The sequence below is a fragment of the Pristis pectinata genome, chromosome 12 (assembly GCF_009764475.1).
Source record: "Pristis pectinata isolate sPriPec2 chromosome 12, sPriPec2.1.pri, whole genome shotgun sequence".
NCBI lineage: Eukaryota > Metazoa > Chordata > Chondrichthyes > Rhinopristiformes > Pristidae > Pristis > Pristis pectinata.
In genome coordinates, this window is record NC_067416.1 from 43511601 (window position 1) to 43528916 (window position 17316).

The 17316-nt window shown below is 44.5% G+C and overlaps 1 protein-coding gene across 2 annotated transcripts in view; it reads left to right on the forward strand.

Moving 5' to 3' along the window:
• The window catches only part of rufy2 (RUN and FYVE domain containing 2), a 96891-nt gene that overhangs the window by 40732 nt on the left and 38843 nt on the right, over positions 1 to 17316 (forward strand). Inside the window, exons 12-13 of one of the 2 annotated variants that reach the window (XM_052027863.1) lie at positions 7144 to 7241; positions 8257 to 16998. In XM_052027863.1, coding sequence (XP_051883823.1) covers positions 7144 to 7241; positions 8257 to 8335 — 177 coding nt within the window. In that variant the 3' untranslated portion in view covers positions 8336 to 16998. Of the gene's footprint in view, positions 1 to 7143; positions 7242 to 8256; positions 16999 to 17316 lie in introns of those variants that run through there. The other variant, XM_052027862.1, reaches the window with a different exon arrangement.

The window sequence follows — 17316 nt, forward strand, 5'->3', positions numbered from 1 at the left end:
CCTTTGTTTTTCCCCCTTACCTAACTCCACACCATTCAGATAATAATCCGCCTTCCTGTTCCTGCTCCCAAAGTGGATAACCTCACACTTATCCACATTAAACTTCATCTGCCAAGTATCTGCCCACTTACCCAACCTATCCAAATCACCTTGAATTCTCCTAACTTCCTCTACACATGTCGCACTGCCACCCAACTTTGTATCATCAGCAAACTTGCTAATGTTATTCACAATGCCTTCATCTAAATCATCAACATAGATCGTAAACAGCTGCGGTCCCAGCACCGAGCCCTGTGGCACCCCACTAGTCACGGACTGCCATTCTGAGAAACATCCATTCACCCCTACCCTTTGTTTCCTATCCGCCAACCAGTTTTCTATCCCAATTCCATGAGTCCTAATTTTACCCACCAATCTCCTGTGCGGCACTTTATCAAATGCCTTCTGAAAGTCGAGGTATACAACATCCACTGAATCTCCCTCGTCTATTTTCCTGGTTACACCCTCAAAAAAACTCCAGTAGATTAGTCAAGCATGATTTGCCCTTGGTAAATCCATGTTGACTCGACCCAATCCTATCATTGCTATCCAAATATGCCACTATTTAATCCTTAATAATGGACTCTAGCATCTTCCCCACCACAGATGTTAGGCTAATTGGACGATAGTTCCCCGTTTTCTCCCTCCCTCCTTTCTTAAAAAGTGGGATAACATTAGCCATTCTCCAATCCTCAGGAACTGACCCCGAATCTAAGGAACATCGGAAAATGATCACCAATGCATCCACAATATCTAGAGCCACCTCCTTTAGTACCCTGGGATGCAGACCATCTGGACCTGGGGATTTGTCAGTCTTCAGCCCCATTAGTCTACCCATCACCATTTCTTTCCTGATGTCAATCCACTTCAGTTCCTCTGTCACCCTCTGCCTTTTGTTCATTCTTACCTCTGGGAGATTTCTTACGTCTTCCCCCTTGAAGACAGATCCAAAGTACTTACTAAATTCGACTGCCATCTCCCTGTTTCCCATAATAATTTCACCCGATTCAGTCTTCAAGGGCCCAACATTGTTCCTAACTAACTTCTTTCCCTTCACATACCTAAAAAAGCTTTTGCTATCCTCCTTAATATTCCTGGCTAGCTTGCCTTCGTACCTCATTTTTTCTTCCCAAATTACCTTTTTAGTTAAATTCTGCTGCACCTTAAAAATTTCCCAATCTTCTATCTTCCCACTCAGCTTGGCTCTGCCATACCTATTCCTTTTTAACACAATGCTATCTCTGACTTCCTTTGTCAACCACGGTGGCCCCTTTCCCCTCTTTGAATCTTTCCTTCTCTGGGGAATAAACTGATCCTGCACCTTGTGCATTATTCCCAAGAATACCTGCCATTGCTGTTCCACTGACAATTCTGCTAGGATGCCCGCCCAGTCAACTTTAGCCAGCTCCTCCCTCATGGCTCCATAGTCTCCTTTGTTCAACTGCAAAATTGACCCTTCTGATTTGCCCTTTTCCCTCTCCAATTGCAGATAAAAACTTATCATGTTATGGTCACTACCTCCCAATGGCTCCTTTACTTCGAGTTCTCTTACCAAATCCTGCTCATTACACAGCACTAAATCCAGAATAGCCCTCTCCCTGGTTGGCTCTCGCACCAGCTGCTCCAAGAATGCATCCCGAAGGCACTCTATAAACTCCCTTTCCTGGGGTCCAGTACCAGCCTGATTTTCCCAGTCCACTTGCATATTGAAATCCCCCATAACTACTTTGACATTACCCTTGCCACATGCCAACATTAACTCACTATTCAGCTTGCACCCAATATCCATGCCACCGTTCGGAGGCCTGTAGATAACACCCATTAGGGTCTTTTTGCCCTTACAGTTCCTTAGTTCTATCCACACTGACTCTACTTCTCCTGATTCAATGTCCCCCCTTGCAAGGGACTGAATCTCATTCCTCACCAACAGGGCCACCCCACCCCCTCTGCCCACCTTCCTGTCCTTATGATAGCATGTATACCCTTGAAAATTCATTTCCCAGGTCTGATCTTCCTGCAGCCATGTCTCCGTTATCCCAACAACATCATACTTACCCATTCGTATCTGAGCTTCAAGCTTGCCTACCTTATTCCTGACACTCCATGTATTCAGATATAGGATTTTTAACTCATTTCTCCTCTCTCCATTCGCATTAATGTTCCGAAACTGTGTAGTTCCTACCTGTCCTCTACCCTCCATCTCGCTATCCTCTCTCTCATTCTGGATCCCCTCCCCCTGCAAATTTAGTTTAAACCCCCCCGAGCAGCATTAGCAAACCTTCCTGCAAGAATTCAGTACCCCTCCAGTTCGGGTGTAAACCGTCCCATTGGAACAGATCCCATCTTCCCTGGAACAAATCCCAATTATCCATAAACCTGAAGCCCTCCCTCTCGCACCATCCTCTCAGCCACGTATTAGTCTGCCTAATCTTCCTATTCCTCTCCTCACCCCCATGTGGCACAGGTAGCAATCCTGAGATTGTTACCCTGGATGTCCTGCCCCTCAACTTAACACCTAACTCCCTGAACTCCTTACGCAGGACCTCCTAACTATAGGAAGGACATCAGTGAGATTGAAAGAGTGCAGAGAAGATTTACTAGAATATTGCCGGGTCTTCAGGAGTTGAGTTACAGGGAAAGATTGAACAGGTTAGGACTTTATTCCTTGGAGCCCAGAAGAATGAGAGGAGATTTGATATGGCTTTAGGGTGAAGGGGGAACTTCTTCACTCAAAGAGTGGTGGGAGTGTGGAACGGGCTGCCATCTGATGTGGTAAATGCGGGCTCACTCTTACGTTTTAAGAATAAATTGGATAGATACATGGACGGGAGAGGTCTGGAGGGTTATGGACTGGGTGCAGGTAAATGGGACTAGCGGAATAAAGTTTCGGCACAGACTAGAAGGGCCAAATGGTCTGTTTTCTGTGCTGTAGTGTTCTATGGTTCTTAAGAATTCAAAGCGTTATAAAACTTTAAACTGTAAATAGCAGGATAGTGACTGAATATTTAGTGAAGTACATGCTCCCCAATGCTATGGCTTTTTTGTCCCACTTGAGTTTGTGTTTTATTGCACACTGTTGTCTTAAGGTCAGATGGGGTTAGAAAATAACTAGAGCAAGGCAATTCTAATTGCATTTTAAACTATTTTTATTGGAAAATGTGAACTGCTGGACAAGAAAAGTACAGAGCCTACCTGGTTCAGCTTCTACCATACTGGTAGTCACATGATACAACAATAATGTTGCTAACTAATCTTGATGACCAGCCTCTGTTGATTAGTCTTATAATACACCTGGACATTAGGTAAGGTAAATCCCAGTGGATGAAAGCTTTGGGAACCTTGAGAGGGACAGGTGTCTTTAGATTGGGTATCTCGGTATGTTTAAATTTCCCAATGTTGATTTGCAAATTGTCCTTTTATCAAACAAACTCATCTAGAGTTGTATTTTTAATATCTCCCAAGGCTGGGTGTATGATAGATTGATGACTCGTTCTCTGAAATAATGTTTCTGCAAATTAACTTTGAATTTATTTTACTTTAAAAGTAGTTACGGGGAATTTGAAAGATGCCGTTATGAGTGCCTATAGAATCATGGAATCTGTAATTCTATCACTTTTCAATCCTTTCTGTTCCAGTGAGAGCACCCTCACTGCAGATAATTATAAATGTAATTACTGTATATGTTCAAGCACCTGTTTACCCTATTCTGTATCTCTTAGTAGCTCGTTGTATCATTTTCTTAGAGTGATGCCAATACCATATGCAATATTTCAAGTGCTGTTGAAGTGACCATCTATAAAATAGCAAGACAACATCATTATTTTGGCCCAGTACACCAGTCTCTGCTTACCACTTCCTCCCCCCTCCCCCTCCACCCTGCCGCCACCCCATGTGCTGATTTTTCATAACCTGCTTGGTCCTCTAGTCTGAACAAACAAGTATTTGCCTGTACATGTATAGCATTGTATAGTGCAACTGATGGTGTGCTGGCTGGTTCCCTGGCACAGCACACCATCATTTCCACTATACAATGCTATAAATGATCCACTTTAGCATTGATTCCATTAGCACTTTGTTGTGCCAAAGTTAAGCAGGATTGTTCGCAGATCCGATAGAAATGAGCCTTGCACACACAATGCTGCATGCAACACACTTTATTGCTAAGTTACAACAAGTGGTACTTATCTCAGAAGCGTGCCTGAGCCCATTTAACTGCAGCGCCCCGCTCCAATCAGTCCGCGGCGTCAGCCGTGACCTAGCCCAAATCCAAGAGACCTCACCACTGGTGTGCTCACTCTTTTATACCCTGGTCACTTCTCTCCGCCCCTACCTGGGTTGATTCTTTGTCCAGGTTGATCCATCACGTGACCATTGCCTCAAGCACTGCAGGCTCATGTCTGCAGAGACCTAGCATCTGCAGGCTCATGTCTGCAGAGACCTGGATGCTAGGTACCTTGGTTACCTAGCATCCAGGTCACCCTTCCCCCATGCACACACACATTTGATCCCAGCAATTGTTCCTTGCCACTCTCTGGCCAACATTTCAAGATTCTTACTGCACACTATCATCCTGAGTGCTCAGTGAGGTACCAATGTTTTGACTATTCATTGTATTCCAGCAGCAAATCTGCAAGCATTGCTGTGATAGCATTAACTTATTGTTGACAGAACCCCTAAAACTCTTCTAGCAACCATGTTACTTTCTTTCAATTCAAGTAATAGAACATAGAACAATTACAGCACAATTCAGGCCCTTCGGCCCACAAAGCTGTGCCGAACATGTCCCTACCCTAGAAATTACTAGGCTTACCCATAGCCCTCTATTTTACTCAGCTCCATGTACCTATCTAACAGTCTCTTGAAAGACCCTATCGTATCAACCTCCACCACCATTTCCGGCAGCCCATTCCACGCACTCACCAATCTCTGAGTAAAAAACATACCCCTGACATCTCCTCTATATCTACTCCCCAGCACCTTAAACCTATGTCCTCTTGTGGCCACCAATTCAGCCCTGGGGAAAAGCCTCTGACTATCTACCCTATCAATACCTCTCATCATCTTATACACCTCAATCAGGTCCCCCCCCCCCATCCTCTGTCTCTCCCAGGAGAAAAGGCCACGTTCCCTCAACCTGCTTTCATAAGGCATGCTCCGCATTCCAGGCACCATTCTTGTAAATCTCCTCTGCACCCTCTGTGTGGCTCCCACATCTTTCCTGTAGTGAGGTGACCAGAACTGAGCACAATACTCCTCCAAGTGGGGTCTGACCAGGGACCTATATAGCTGCAACAATACCTCCCGGCTCCCAAATTCAATTCCCCGATTGATACACCATATGCCTTCTTAACCACGGAGTCAACCTGCGCAGCCGCTTTGAGCATCCTATGGACTCGGACCCCAAGATCCCTCTAATCCTCCACACTGCCAGGAGTCCTACCATTAATACTATATTCCGCCAACATATTTGACCTACCAAAATGAACCACTTCACACTTGTCTGGGTTGAACTGCATCTGCCACTTCTCAGCCCAACTCTGCATCCTATCTATGTCCCTCTGTAACCTCTGACAGCCCTCCAAACTATCCACAACACCCCCAACCTTCGTGTCATCCGCAAACTTACTAACCCACCCCTCCACTTCCTCATCCAAGTCGTTTATAAAAATCACAAATAGTAAGGGTCCCAGTACAGATCCCTGATGTACACCACTGGTCACCGACCTCCACTCAGAATACAACCCTTCAACAACCACTCTTTGCCTTTCGTGGGCCAGCCAGTTCTGGATCCACACTGCAATGTCCCCTTGGATCCCATGTCTCCTCACCTTCTCCATAAGCCTCACATGGGGTACCTTATCAAATGCCTTGCTGAAATCCATATACACTACATCTACTATTCCCCCTTCATTGATGTGCTTAGTCACATCCTCAAAAAATTCAATCAGGTTCGTAAGGCAGGACCTGCCCTTGACAAAGCCATGCTGACTATTCCTAATCATATTATACCTCTCCAAATGTTCATAAATCCTGCCTCTCAATATCTTCTCCATCAGCTTACCAACCACTGAGGTAAGACTCACCAGTCTATAATTTCCTGGGCTATCTCTACTCCAGTAATACATTACAAAAGTAATGTATTATTTTGTCCCTTTTTAAATCACTTTTCTACTTCTCTCCATTAAATTTCATCCACCTGTCTTTACAGTTCCCAAATATATTCTTTTAATATAATACTTCATTTTATGTTAAATTGTAAAACTTGGGGCAGTTTGGGCAGTTGTTAAAGATGGCCATCTCTGGTAGAAAGGTCTCTTGTATACACTCCAGCTTTCACTCTTATTTATATTATAGCTGGGCTTTGCAAAACACTTTGACAGAAGTGTAGATTTTAAAAATACGATAGCAGGAAGGACTGTAGGAAGGACACACACTTGCATACATACATGTGCACACACCCATACACACCTATAAATCTGGCAAGATTTAGGTCACCACGTTCCAGCAGCCACTATACAAACTTAGAGTGGACCCTGGCATCAGCTTCCACACCAGAGTGGCAGAGGGCGGAATCAGCCAGAGTTTCTGCTTTCAATTGTTATCAAGTGATCTCTGCTGAAATATGCATCCATGTGGACGGTTGTCAGGCATTGCTGATTTATGCCCTGCTTGCTGGTGTTGAATAGCTTTCCGTGCTTGGGATTGACGAAAACACCTGAGCATTGTGTCTATCATGCAGTGAAAGTTTTGTGTACTTGATAAAGGCCTGCACTGGGCATCTGGAACAAGAATTTGCTGCATCTTTTGCTCCCTGATCCAAAGCATGAGTCACCTTGTCAGTCTTTTTTGAATATCATCAGACCATTACATTTATTCAAATGAGAGGTTGCTGCTGTGGGAAATGGAAATGTTTTCTCTTGTTTACCCTGAACAAGTCTACCAGAAGCAGTTTTAACCAATGAAGATTGAAGTAGAGTCAAGTTTAGTGGTTTGTGTGGCTTTCTTTGAGTCTTTTCCAAGCCATTCAGTTAAAGTTTAGTGACTGTTTAAACCTTATCCACATCAAATTCTGTGAAATATTGATCTGCACTTCTTTGGATCCAGGGTTCTGAAGATGGTTTGAAGCAGAAAAGTGAAATGATGAGTCAGCTGGAAGAGAAGACCAACCAAGTCACAGCTGCAATGAAGAGGATGGAGCAAAGGTACAATTTCATAGTTCCATAATTCCACTTCCTTCCCTTTTCCTCAGGTTTTGTTGGGAGTGGCTCCTGTTCTTCATACTGCTTTTCATATGTGACCTGCAACAACACTGCGTCCAACCAGCAAGTGCTGGTCCCCTCACCATTATTGTCCTCACTTGATGTTGGCCTCTCGGCTGAGGTTGTGTTATCTCCAGCTGCATTTGTCAGCAGTGCCCTCATTCAAAGCTGCCTTCCCTCTGCCCCAGTGCTCTTTATCTGCACCTGACCAGCACCATCCTGTAATGTACATTTGAATGAAGATCTAAATATCAGGAACAAGCTCTGTATCCATTTTTTCCCTCCAGCCGTTAGTCCCTAAAGGACAATGGTTAACTGCATTAATTTTAGCTGAGCACAGATACAGTATGATCAAATCTGAAATGTCCTTTGCTTGTGGCTCAAGATTACTCTGAATGGAGAGGCTCTCCCCCACCATTTGATGCAGATAGCTGTTAATGTAACTGCTTTGAAGTAATCTTGTACTGGAGCAGAGTTGGTCTCTTATTCCAACTAGTTAATGTGATTTCAGCCAATCTCCACAATTGGCAATCAACAATGAGCAGTATCAGATTTACAGGCTGTCGATGATGGAATTACCTTGCTAATGCCAATGACCCAGGTTGGTGCATTCAGTACCTTTTGGTCTTGGCTAACGGATAACCATAGCTTGAGGCTTTGTGTGTAGAGCTGGCAGAACACAATCCATCTAGCACTGTTTATTAGGTGATGTCTCAGTGGAATGTTTCGTTGGTCTCTGTATTAGATCCTGGTTACAGAGCTTTACCATTTTCATGTGATGTCCTCCAGTCTCATCCATTACTATTTTTATATTTAAATAAATTGCTGTTGATGTCTTTACAAATGTTACTGCTATTAACATCTTTTTCTTTCTTCCCCTTTAATTTTCATTTATTTATTCCTTTCTCTACCCATTTGCTTCTCCCAATTTGTCCCTTTATTTTAATGACCCCCCAAGTGACAAAGATTTATTAGACCAAACGCGAACTATCATAATCTCCTGTTTGAAGTGCATTGGTAGAGAGAGTAACATATAGAATTGCTTTTGTAACCAGATGCCTAGTAGCAAACTAAAGGTGTAACTTTAAATTATATTCGGAAGAGGTGCGTAAATGCCCAAAAGGACAGAATAACCAGCCAAATTTTCCTTCAAATACTCTATCCGTCTTTCCTCTTTTGTCTCTCTCCCCCTCTCTCTCACACTGTCTTTTCCCTCACTCTTGCCTTTTTTCACGCTCTCTCCTGCCTCTCTCTTTCCTGCCTCTTTCTCTCTCTCCTCCCCTCTTTCTCTCTTCTTTCTTTCGCTCTCATGCCACTTCTGTCTCTCCTTTCTGACAACTCCAGCTATTGTCCTTTGAAAAAGTACTATTGAATTGCCTTTTTAAGTCACTACATCCATACAGCAAATGTGCTGCCACATCGTTAGAAATCCAATGATAACAATGAAATACTGATACATTATCAAATCAGGATGTAATGTGAACTGATTGGGAACCTGGAAGTGACTCTGTTCCCATGTGTCTGCTCCCCTTTTCCTTCCATGTAGCAGAATTCACAGATTTGGGATACTGTGGAATAAACTTCAGCAGGTTGCAGCAAGTTATGTATTGTGCATAATCAAGCCATGGTTTGCTGGTGTTGGAAGGAATGACTGTTTAAGTGGTTGGAGAAGATGCCAGTCAAGTGAACTGGGCGATGCTGAGCTGCTTGAGATTTGTAGGAGCTGTTTGGAAGTGGAGTGTATTCTGTCAATCCTGATTTGTGCATGTAGGTGTCTAAAGGTGAGTTGCTCATCACAAGATATACAGCCTTTGAACTGCTCTGTATTTCTCAGTCCAGCTAGGCTTCTGGTCAATGGTGACACCCAGTCAGGGCATTGGCAAAGGTACTGCTATTGAATATTGTGTGTACATCAGTTTATTGGAGATGCCATTACCTGACTTTTGTGTGGTGTGAAGGTTACTGAATGTTATCTAGGTCATGCTGAAGGCAGACATGCACAGTGGGCTTTTTTGAGGAGTTATGAATGCACTTGAACATTGTGTATACATTGGCAAACACCCCCACTTCTGATCTTAGGGGAAGAAAGGTCAGTCATAAAGCATCTGAAGGATGTTCAGTCTAGGATGTTGCCCTGAGGAACTCGAATCGGCATGAGTTTTTCTCCATGTGGTACCTTCTTCAGTATCCACCTTTCTCCCCACTTTGTCTCCATATTCTCTCTCCTGTCTCCCTTCCTTCTTTCTCTTCTGTTTCCCCCATCACCTATCTCAACTTTTCCCTGCTGTCACTCTTACTTCACCCCCATTCCCACTTGCCCTCTTCTGCACCTCCTCTTCCCCACCTTCACTTCCCACCTCCCCTTTGCCCCACCCTCAAACAAGAACATAAAAAATAGGAGCAGAAGTAGGCTATTTTGTTCCTCCAGCATTCTGAACCACTCATCAAGATCATGGCTGATCTGCCTCAGTTCCCTTTTCCTGCACTCTCTCATATATCTAGTTTGTCTTACTATCCAGAAACATAAATTTTTGCTTTGAGCCTCCACTGCCCTCTGTGATAGATAATTGCAAAGATTTACCACTCTGAGAAAATACATTTCTCCTTATGCCAGCCCAAGTCAGCCTCCCCCTTATCCTGAGACTGTGTCTCCTGCTTCTAGACTATCTCAGCTAGGACATCATCCTCCCTACATCTAGCATGTCAAGCCTTGTAAGAATTGTGTGCGTTTCAATTGATCTCAATCTTCCAAAGAAGAATAGTGGCCTCGTCTACCCAATCCCTCCTCGAACGGCAAACATGGGGAATCTTCTCTGCACTCCTTAGGTAAGGAGCCCGAAACTGCACAATACCCCAGGTGCCTTCTCATTGAAGCCCTATACAATTCCAACAAGCCTTCCTTGCACCAGTATTCAAATCCGCTCGCATTAAATGCTAGCACACCATTTGCCTTCCTAATTATTTCCTGCACCTGCATGTTGGCTTTCAGTGACTTGTATGCAAATACAACTAGCTCCCAACATTACCTGCATTTATTTAAAAAGGGGTGCAAGGACAAGCTAGGAAACAACAGACCGGTGAGCCTAACATGAGTGGTGGGAAAGTACTGGATTCTGAAAGACAGCACCTATCTGCATTTGGAAAGATGAGGACTGAATATGGATAGTCAGTGTGTCTTTGTGCATGGGAAATCATGTCTCACAAATCTAACGAGAGCAAGGCAGTTGACGTTGTTTAGCAAGGCTTTTTAACAAGATCCCACCAGGTAGGGTGCTCGGGAAGGTTAGATCACATGGATCCAGGGTGAACTAGCCAATTGGATACAAAATTGGCTTGGTGTTAGGAGTCATAGAACGTAGACCATGACTTCCCCTGCACAAAGCCATGATGATTATTCCTAATAAGTCCATGCTTTTCCAGATACTATCCCTACCTAACCTTCTCAAATAATTTCCAAGGTTGGTAGTAGAGGGTTGTTTTTCAGATCGGAGGCCTGTGACCAGTTGTGCACTGCAAGTATCGGTGCTGGGTCCATGTTGTTAGTAATTCATATTAATGATTTGGATGAGAACGTAGGTAGCATGATCAGTAAGTTTGTGGAAAATTGGTGGTGTAGTGGACAGTGAAGAAGGTTGTTTAAGGTTACAACAGGACTTGGATCAACTGGGAAAGTGGGAAAAGGAATGGCAGATGAAATTTAACTCAGACAAGTGTGAAGTGATGCATTTTGGGAAGTCAAACTAGGGCAGGACATACACAGTGAATGATAAGGCCCTGGGGAGTGTTGTAGAACAGAGAGACCTGGAGGTACAATACATAGTTCCCTGTAAGTGGTGACACAGGTAGACAAGGTGGTGAAGAAGGCATATGGCATGTTTGGCTTCATCGGACAGGGCAATGAGTGCAAGAGGTGGGACATTGTATCTCAGCTGTACAAGATGATGGTGAGGAATATTGTGTGCAGTTCTGGTCACTGTACTGTAAGAAGGATGTGATTAAGCTGGAGAAGGTGCAGAAAAGATTCACGGATGTTGCCAGGACTGGGGGGGCCTGAGTCACAGGGCCTGATTCTGTGCTGTATTACTCTGTGACTCTATGACCCATTTAAAAGAAAAACGTTTTTCTGTTTTGTGTACCAAAGTTGTTGACCTCACATTTTCACACAATACTGTATATTTTCTGTGTTCTTGTCCACTAACTTAATTTGTCTATATTCCCTTGACGCCTCTCTACATCCTTCTCCCTACTGTGAATAGCTAGTACTGATTCCTGCACTACCTCTCCAGTCTCCTGCTACCCTGAGAAGGGCCCTTTTGTTCCCCAGTCTCCTTCCCACCTCACTCCTGCCTCCCCTCACCTGGTCTCCCTTTCTTCTCCCACCTTCCCCTTGAGCGTCTCCCCTCTGTCATTTGTTTGTATTTTTCTCTCATGCATGGAAACAGATCCTTTGGCCCAACTTGTCCATGCCAACCATACTGCCCACCAAGCTAGTCCCATTTGCCCGTGTTTGGCCCATATCCCTCTAAACCCCTCCAAATCTCTTTTAGATGCATCTTTTTCCAATTCTCTCTGCCCCACCGTTACATAGCTACACTGTGCTTGAGCTTCTATTCCATGAGTAAGTGCACCGTACCTTAGTAGAAATAGGTAGAAAGAGGGATGAGGTCCTGCAGAGCGAGTTTAGCAAGCTAGGCAGAAGGCTGAAGAACAGGACCTCAAGGGTAGCGATCTCAGGATTGCTGTCAGTGCCACGTCATAGTGAAGGTAAGAATAGGAGGAGATGGCAGATGAATGCGTGACTGAGGAGTTGGTGCAGGGGGCAAGGCTTTAGATTTTTGGATCATTGGGATCTCTTCTGGGGAATGTGGGACCTATACAGAATGAATGAGTTATACCTGAACCTGAGGGGGACCAATATCCTTGCAGGCAGGTTTGCTAGTGTAGTTCGGGAGGGTTTAAACTAGTTTGCAAGGGGGATGGGAACCACAGGGGTCGGTCAGTGGAAGAAGTAAAGTCAGATCTAACATATAGAGAGGCTTTGAAGAAGGAGAAGCAGAGTATAGGGTATAAAAGTAGATAGGTGGATGGGCTAAAGTGCATTTACTTAAATGCAAGAAGTATCAGGAATAGGAGTGATGAACTAACACCTTGGATAAATACGTGGAACTACGATATTGTGGCTGTTGCAGAGACTTGGCTGTCACCAGGGCAGGAATGGATACTGAATATTCCTGGATTTCAGTGTTTTAAAAGGGATAGGGAGGAGGGGTGGGATTACTGGTCAGGGATACTAATACAGATGCAGAAAGGGTAGATAATGTAGAAGGATCCTCTCTAGAGTCAGTATGGGTGGAAGTTAGGAACAAGAAAGGAGCAGTTACTCTACTGGGAGTATTCTATAGGCCCCCCAGTAGCAGCAAGGATACTGAGGAGCAGATTGGAAGGCAGATTTTGGAAAGGTGCAAGAATAACAGGGTTGTTATCATGGGAGACTTCAGCTTCCCAAATATTGATTGCTACCTGCTTAGTACCAAAGGTTTAGACGGGGCAGAGTTTGTAAATTGTGTTCAGGACGGATTCTTGTCACAGTATGTTGACAGGCCAACTAAGGGGAATGCCATATTAGGTGTAGTATTAAGTAATGAACGGGGTCAGGTGACAGATCTCTCAGTGGGTGAGCATTTGGGGGACAGTGACCACCGTTCCCTAAACTTTAGCATTGTCATGGGCAAGGATAGGAGCAAAGAGGAAAGGAAGATATTTAATTGAGGAAGGGCAAATTATGAGGCTATAAGGCTAGAACTTGCGAGTGTGAATTGGGCTGACATTTTTGAAGGGAAATGTACTATGGAGATGTGGTCGTTGTTCAGGGATCTCTTGCAGGATGTTAGGGATAAATTTGTCCTGGTGAGGCAGAGAAGGAACCATGGGTGACAAGAGAGGTGGAACTAGTTAGGAAGAAGAAGGCAGCATACATAAGGTTTAGGAAGCAAGGATCAGATAGGCCTCTTGAGGAATATAAGGTAGCGAGGAAGGAACTTGAGAAGGAGCTGAGGAGAACAAGAAGGGGACATGAAAAGGCCTTGGCGAGTAGGGTTAAGGAAAATCCCAAGGCGTTTTTCAGTTATGTGAAGAGCAGAAGGATGGCGAGAGTAAAGGTAGGACCGATTAGAGACAAAGGTGGGAAGACGTGCCTGGAAGCTGTGGAAGTGGGTGAGGTCCTCAATGAGAGGGGCCTGGATGATGCCGAGGACAGTGCTGGTAAGGTTAATGTTCTAGAGCATGTAGATGTCAAGAGGGAGGATGTGTTAGAGCTGTTAGAAAGTATTAGGACAGATGAGTCCCCAGGGTGTGACAGAATATTCCCCAGTCTGCTCCGTGAGGCGAGGGAGGAGATTGCTGAACCGTTGGCTAGGATTGAGTCCTCGTTGTCCATGGGAATGGTACTGGAGGATTGGAGGGTGGCAAATGTTGTCCCCTTCTTCAAAAAAAGGTAGTTGGGATATTCCAGGGAATTATAGACCAGTGAGCCTTATGTCTGTGGTGGGCAAGCTGTTGGAAAAGATTCTTAGAGATAGGATCTATGGACATTTAGAGAATCATGGTCTGATCAGGGACAGCTAACGTGGCTTTGTGAAAGGCAGATAATGTCTCACAAGCCTGATAGGGTTCTTTGAGGAGGTGACCAGGAAGATTTTAGTAAGGCATTTGACAAGGTTCCACATGGTAGGCTTCTTCAGGGAGGCTTGGCCTTGTGGATTCAAAATTGGCTTGCCTGTAGAAAGCAGAGGGTTGTGGTGGAGGGAGTGCATTCAGATTGGAGGGCTGTTACTAGCAGTGTCCCACAAGGATGGGTTCTGGGACCTCTGCTTTTCGTGATTTTTATTAATGACTTGGATGAGGGGGGTAGAAGGGTGTGTTGGCAAGTTTGCAGACGATACAAAGGTTGGTGGTGGTGTGGATAGTGTAGAGGACTGTCGAAGATTGCAGAGAGACATTGATAGGATGCAGAGCTGGGCTGAGAAGTGGCAGATGGAGTTCAATCTGGAGAAGTGTGAGGTGGTACACTTTGGAAGGACAAACTCCAAGGCGGAGTACAAATTTAATGGCAGGATTCTGGGTAGTGTGGAGGAGCAGAGGGATCTAGGGGTTCATATCCATAGATCCCTGGAAGTTGCCTCACAGGTGGATAGGGTAGTTAAAAAAGCTTATGGGATGTTAGCTTTCATAAGTCATGGGATCGAGTTTAAGAGCCGTGAGGTAATGATGCAGCTCTACAAAACTCTGGTTAGACCACACTTAGAGTACTGTGTCCAGTTCTGGTCGCCTCATTATAGGAAGGATGTGGAAGTGTTGGAAAGGGTGCAGAGGAGATTTACCAGGATGCTACCTGGATTATGAGGAGAGACTTAGGGCTTTACTCTTTGGAAAGAAGGAGGATGAGAGGAGACATGATAGAGGTATACAAAATATTAAGAAGAGTAGATAGACAGGCAGTGCCTCTTTCCCAGGGCACCAGTGCTCAATACAAGAGGGCATGGCTTTAAAGTAATGGGTGGGAAGTTCAAGGGAGATATCAGAGGGAGGTTTTTTACCCAGAGAGTGGGTAGGGCATGGAATGCACTTCCTGGGGCGTTGGTGGAGGAAGGTACATTGGTCAAATTCAAGAGATTGTTAGATAAGCATATGGAGGAATTTAAAATAGAGGGATATGTGGGGGGAAGGGGTTAGATGGTCTTAGGCAAGGTTTAAAGGTCAGCACAACATTGTGGGCCGAAGGGCCTGTTTTGAGCTGTACTTTCTATGGTTCTATGGATTGGTACCTGTATCTCCAGAAAGCATTGGGCACTCTAGGGAAAAGGGAGATGATGGGACAGATTGAAGGCTGCCAACTTGAAGTGAGTCATGCAGAACAGGACCACATAATGTTTTGTCAGGATGAATAGGATTTTCATACTATCTCTAATCCATGGTTTAATATTTTTGACAAATGTCAACCGTCCAACGTGAATAAATTCAGGACTGTGGGCATTCCTGTAATATTTACAATAATGTGCAGGAAGCTCTGATAGGGAAACCAAAAAACTGTAGATGCTGGAAATATAAAATAAAAACAGAAAATGCTGGAAATACTCAGCAGGTCAGGCTGCATCTGTGGAAAGACGAACACATTTAATGTTTCAGGTCAAAGCCCTTCATCAGAACTGGGAAGGAAACAAAAGCTTGTTAAGCTGCAGGGAGTGTGGGGGATGGGGATGTTTCTAGTAGGGTAAAACCACGGTAACCACGGGGATAAGCTGTTTGTAAGATAAGATTTCTTTACTGGTCACATGTACATTGAAACGTACAGTGAAATGCATCTTTTGCGTAGAGTGTTCTGGGGGCAGCCCGCAAGTGTCGCCACGCTTCTGGTGCCAACATAGCATGCCCACAGCTTCCTAACCTGTACGTCTTTGGAATGTGAAAGGAAACCCACGCAGACATGGGGAGAACGTACAAACTCCTTACAGACAGTGGCCAGAATTGAACACCGGTCGTTGGCGCTGAAGTGGCATTATGCTAACCGCTACACTACCATGCCTTCTAAGAAATGATTGGATGAAAATGTAAATGTGCTGATTAGCAAGATTGCAGACACAACATAATTACAGATAGTGAAGGCAGTTATCGAATGACACAGCAGGATGTATATCAGTTGGAGATGTGGGCAGAGAAATGGCAGATGGAGTTTCATCTGGACAAGTGTGAGGTGTTGCACTGAGAGGCCAGCTGAAGAGGAAAGTATATTGTTAACGGCAGGACCCTTAGGAGCATGGCTGGATCTTGGGATGCAAATCCATAGCTCACTGAAAGTGGCAACACAAGTAGATAGGGTGGTAAAGAAAGGCATACGCCATGCTTACCTTTATTGGTCAGTGTGTAGAGTATAAAAGTAGGGAAGTTGTGTTGGGGCGGCATAAAACTTTGGTTAGGGGACATTTGGAGAGTTGTTGCAGTTCTGGTTGCTGCATTATAAGATAAGATTTCTTTATTGGTCACGTGTACATCAAAACACAGTGAAATGCATCTTTTGCGTAGAGTGTTCTGAGGGCAGCCCGCAAGTGTCGCCACGCTTCCGGCACCAACGTAGCATACATTAGAGGAAGGATGTGGAGGCTATGGACAGGGTGCAGAAGAAGTTCATCAGGATGTTGCCTGGATTAGAAAGTATTGGCTATAACGAGAGGTTGGACAAACTTGGATTGTTTTCTCTGGAGTGGCGGAGGCTGAGGGGTGACCTGATAGATTGGCCAGATAGTCAGACTCCTTTTCTGAGGGGAAAAAAATGTCAAATTCTAGAGGGCATTGCTTAAATTTAAAGAAGATATTTGAGGCTTTTTTTTACACAGTGAGGTAGGTGCCTGGAACACACTGCCGAGGTGGGGGATGGTGGAGGGAGATACAGTGGTGGTCTTTAAGAGGCATTTAATTAGGCACTTGAACATACAGGGAATGGAGGGATACGCATCATATGCAGGCAGGTAGGATTAGTTGAATTTGGCACCATAGTCTGCACAGACATTGTGGGCCAAAGGGCCTGTTTCTGTGCTGTACTGTTCTATGTTCTTAAGATAATTTGGTCAGAGTGAATTGGAGCAGTTGGACAGTGAGAACATTGACAAAAGAACGTAGCAGTTGGAAATGCAGAGCAGGAAAACATGGCTGGGCACATCGTCCGCTCCCAGAGAGTAAAAAATTAAAAATGGGGGGAAAAAAAAACCAAGCTGAGCCAATATCACAAATGGGTGATTGACATAAACAGAGAGAGAAAGTTACCTGACGCTGTTGAATTCAACGTTAAATCCAGAAGGCTCTAGTGTGCCCAGATGGCAAATAAGGACAGTTGCTGAAGCTTGCATTGGGCCTCAGTGTAACTCAGACTAATGGGGTAGAGAACTAAAGTGGCAGGCACTGGGAAGCTTGGGGTTGCCCCTGAGGATGGAACACATATGCTCCACAAAGCGTTCTCTCGGTTTGT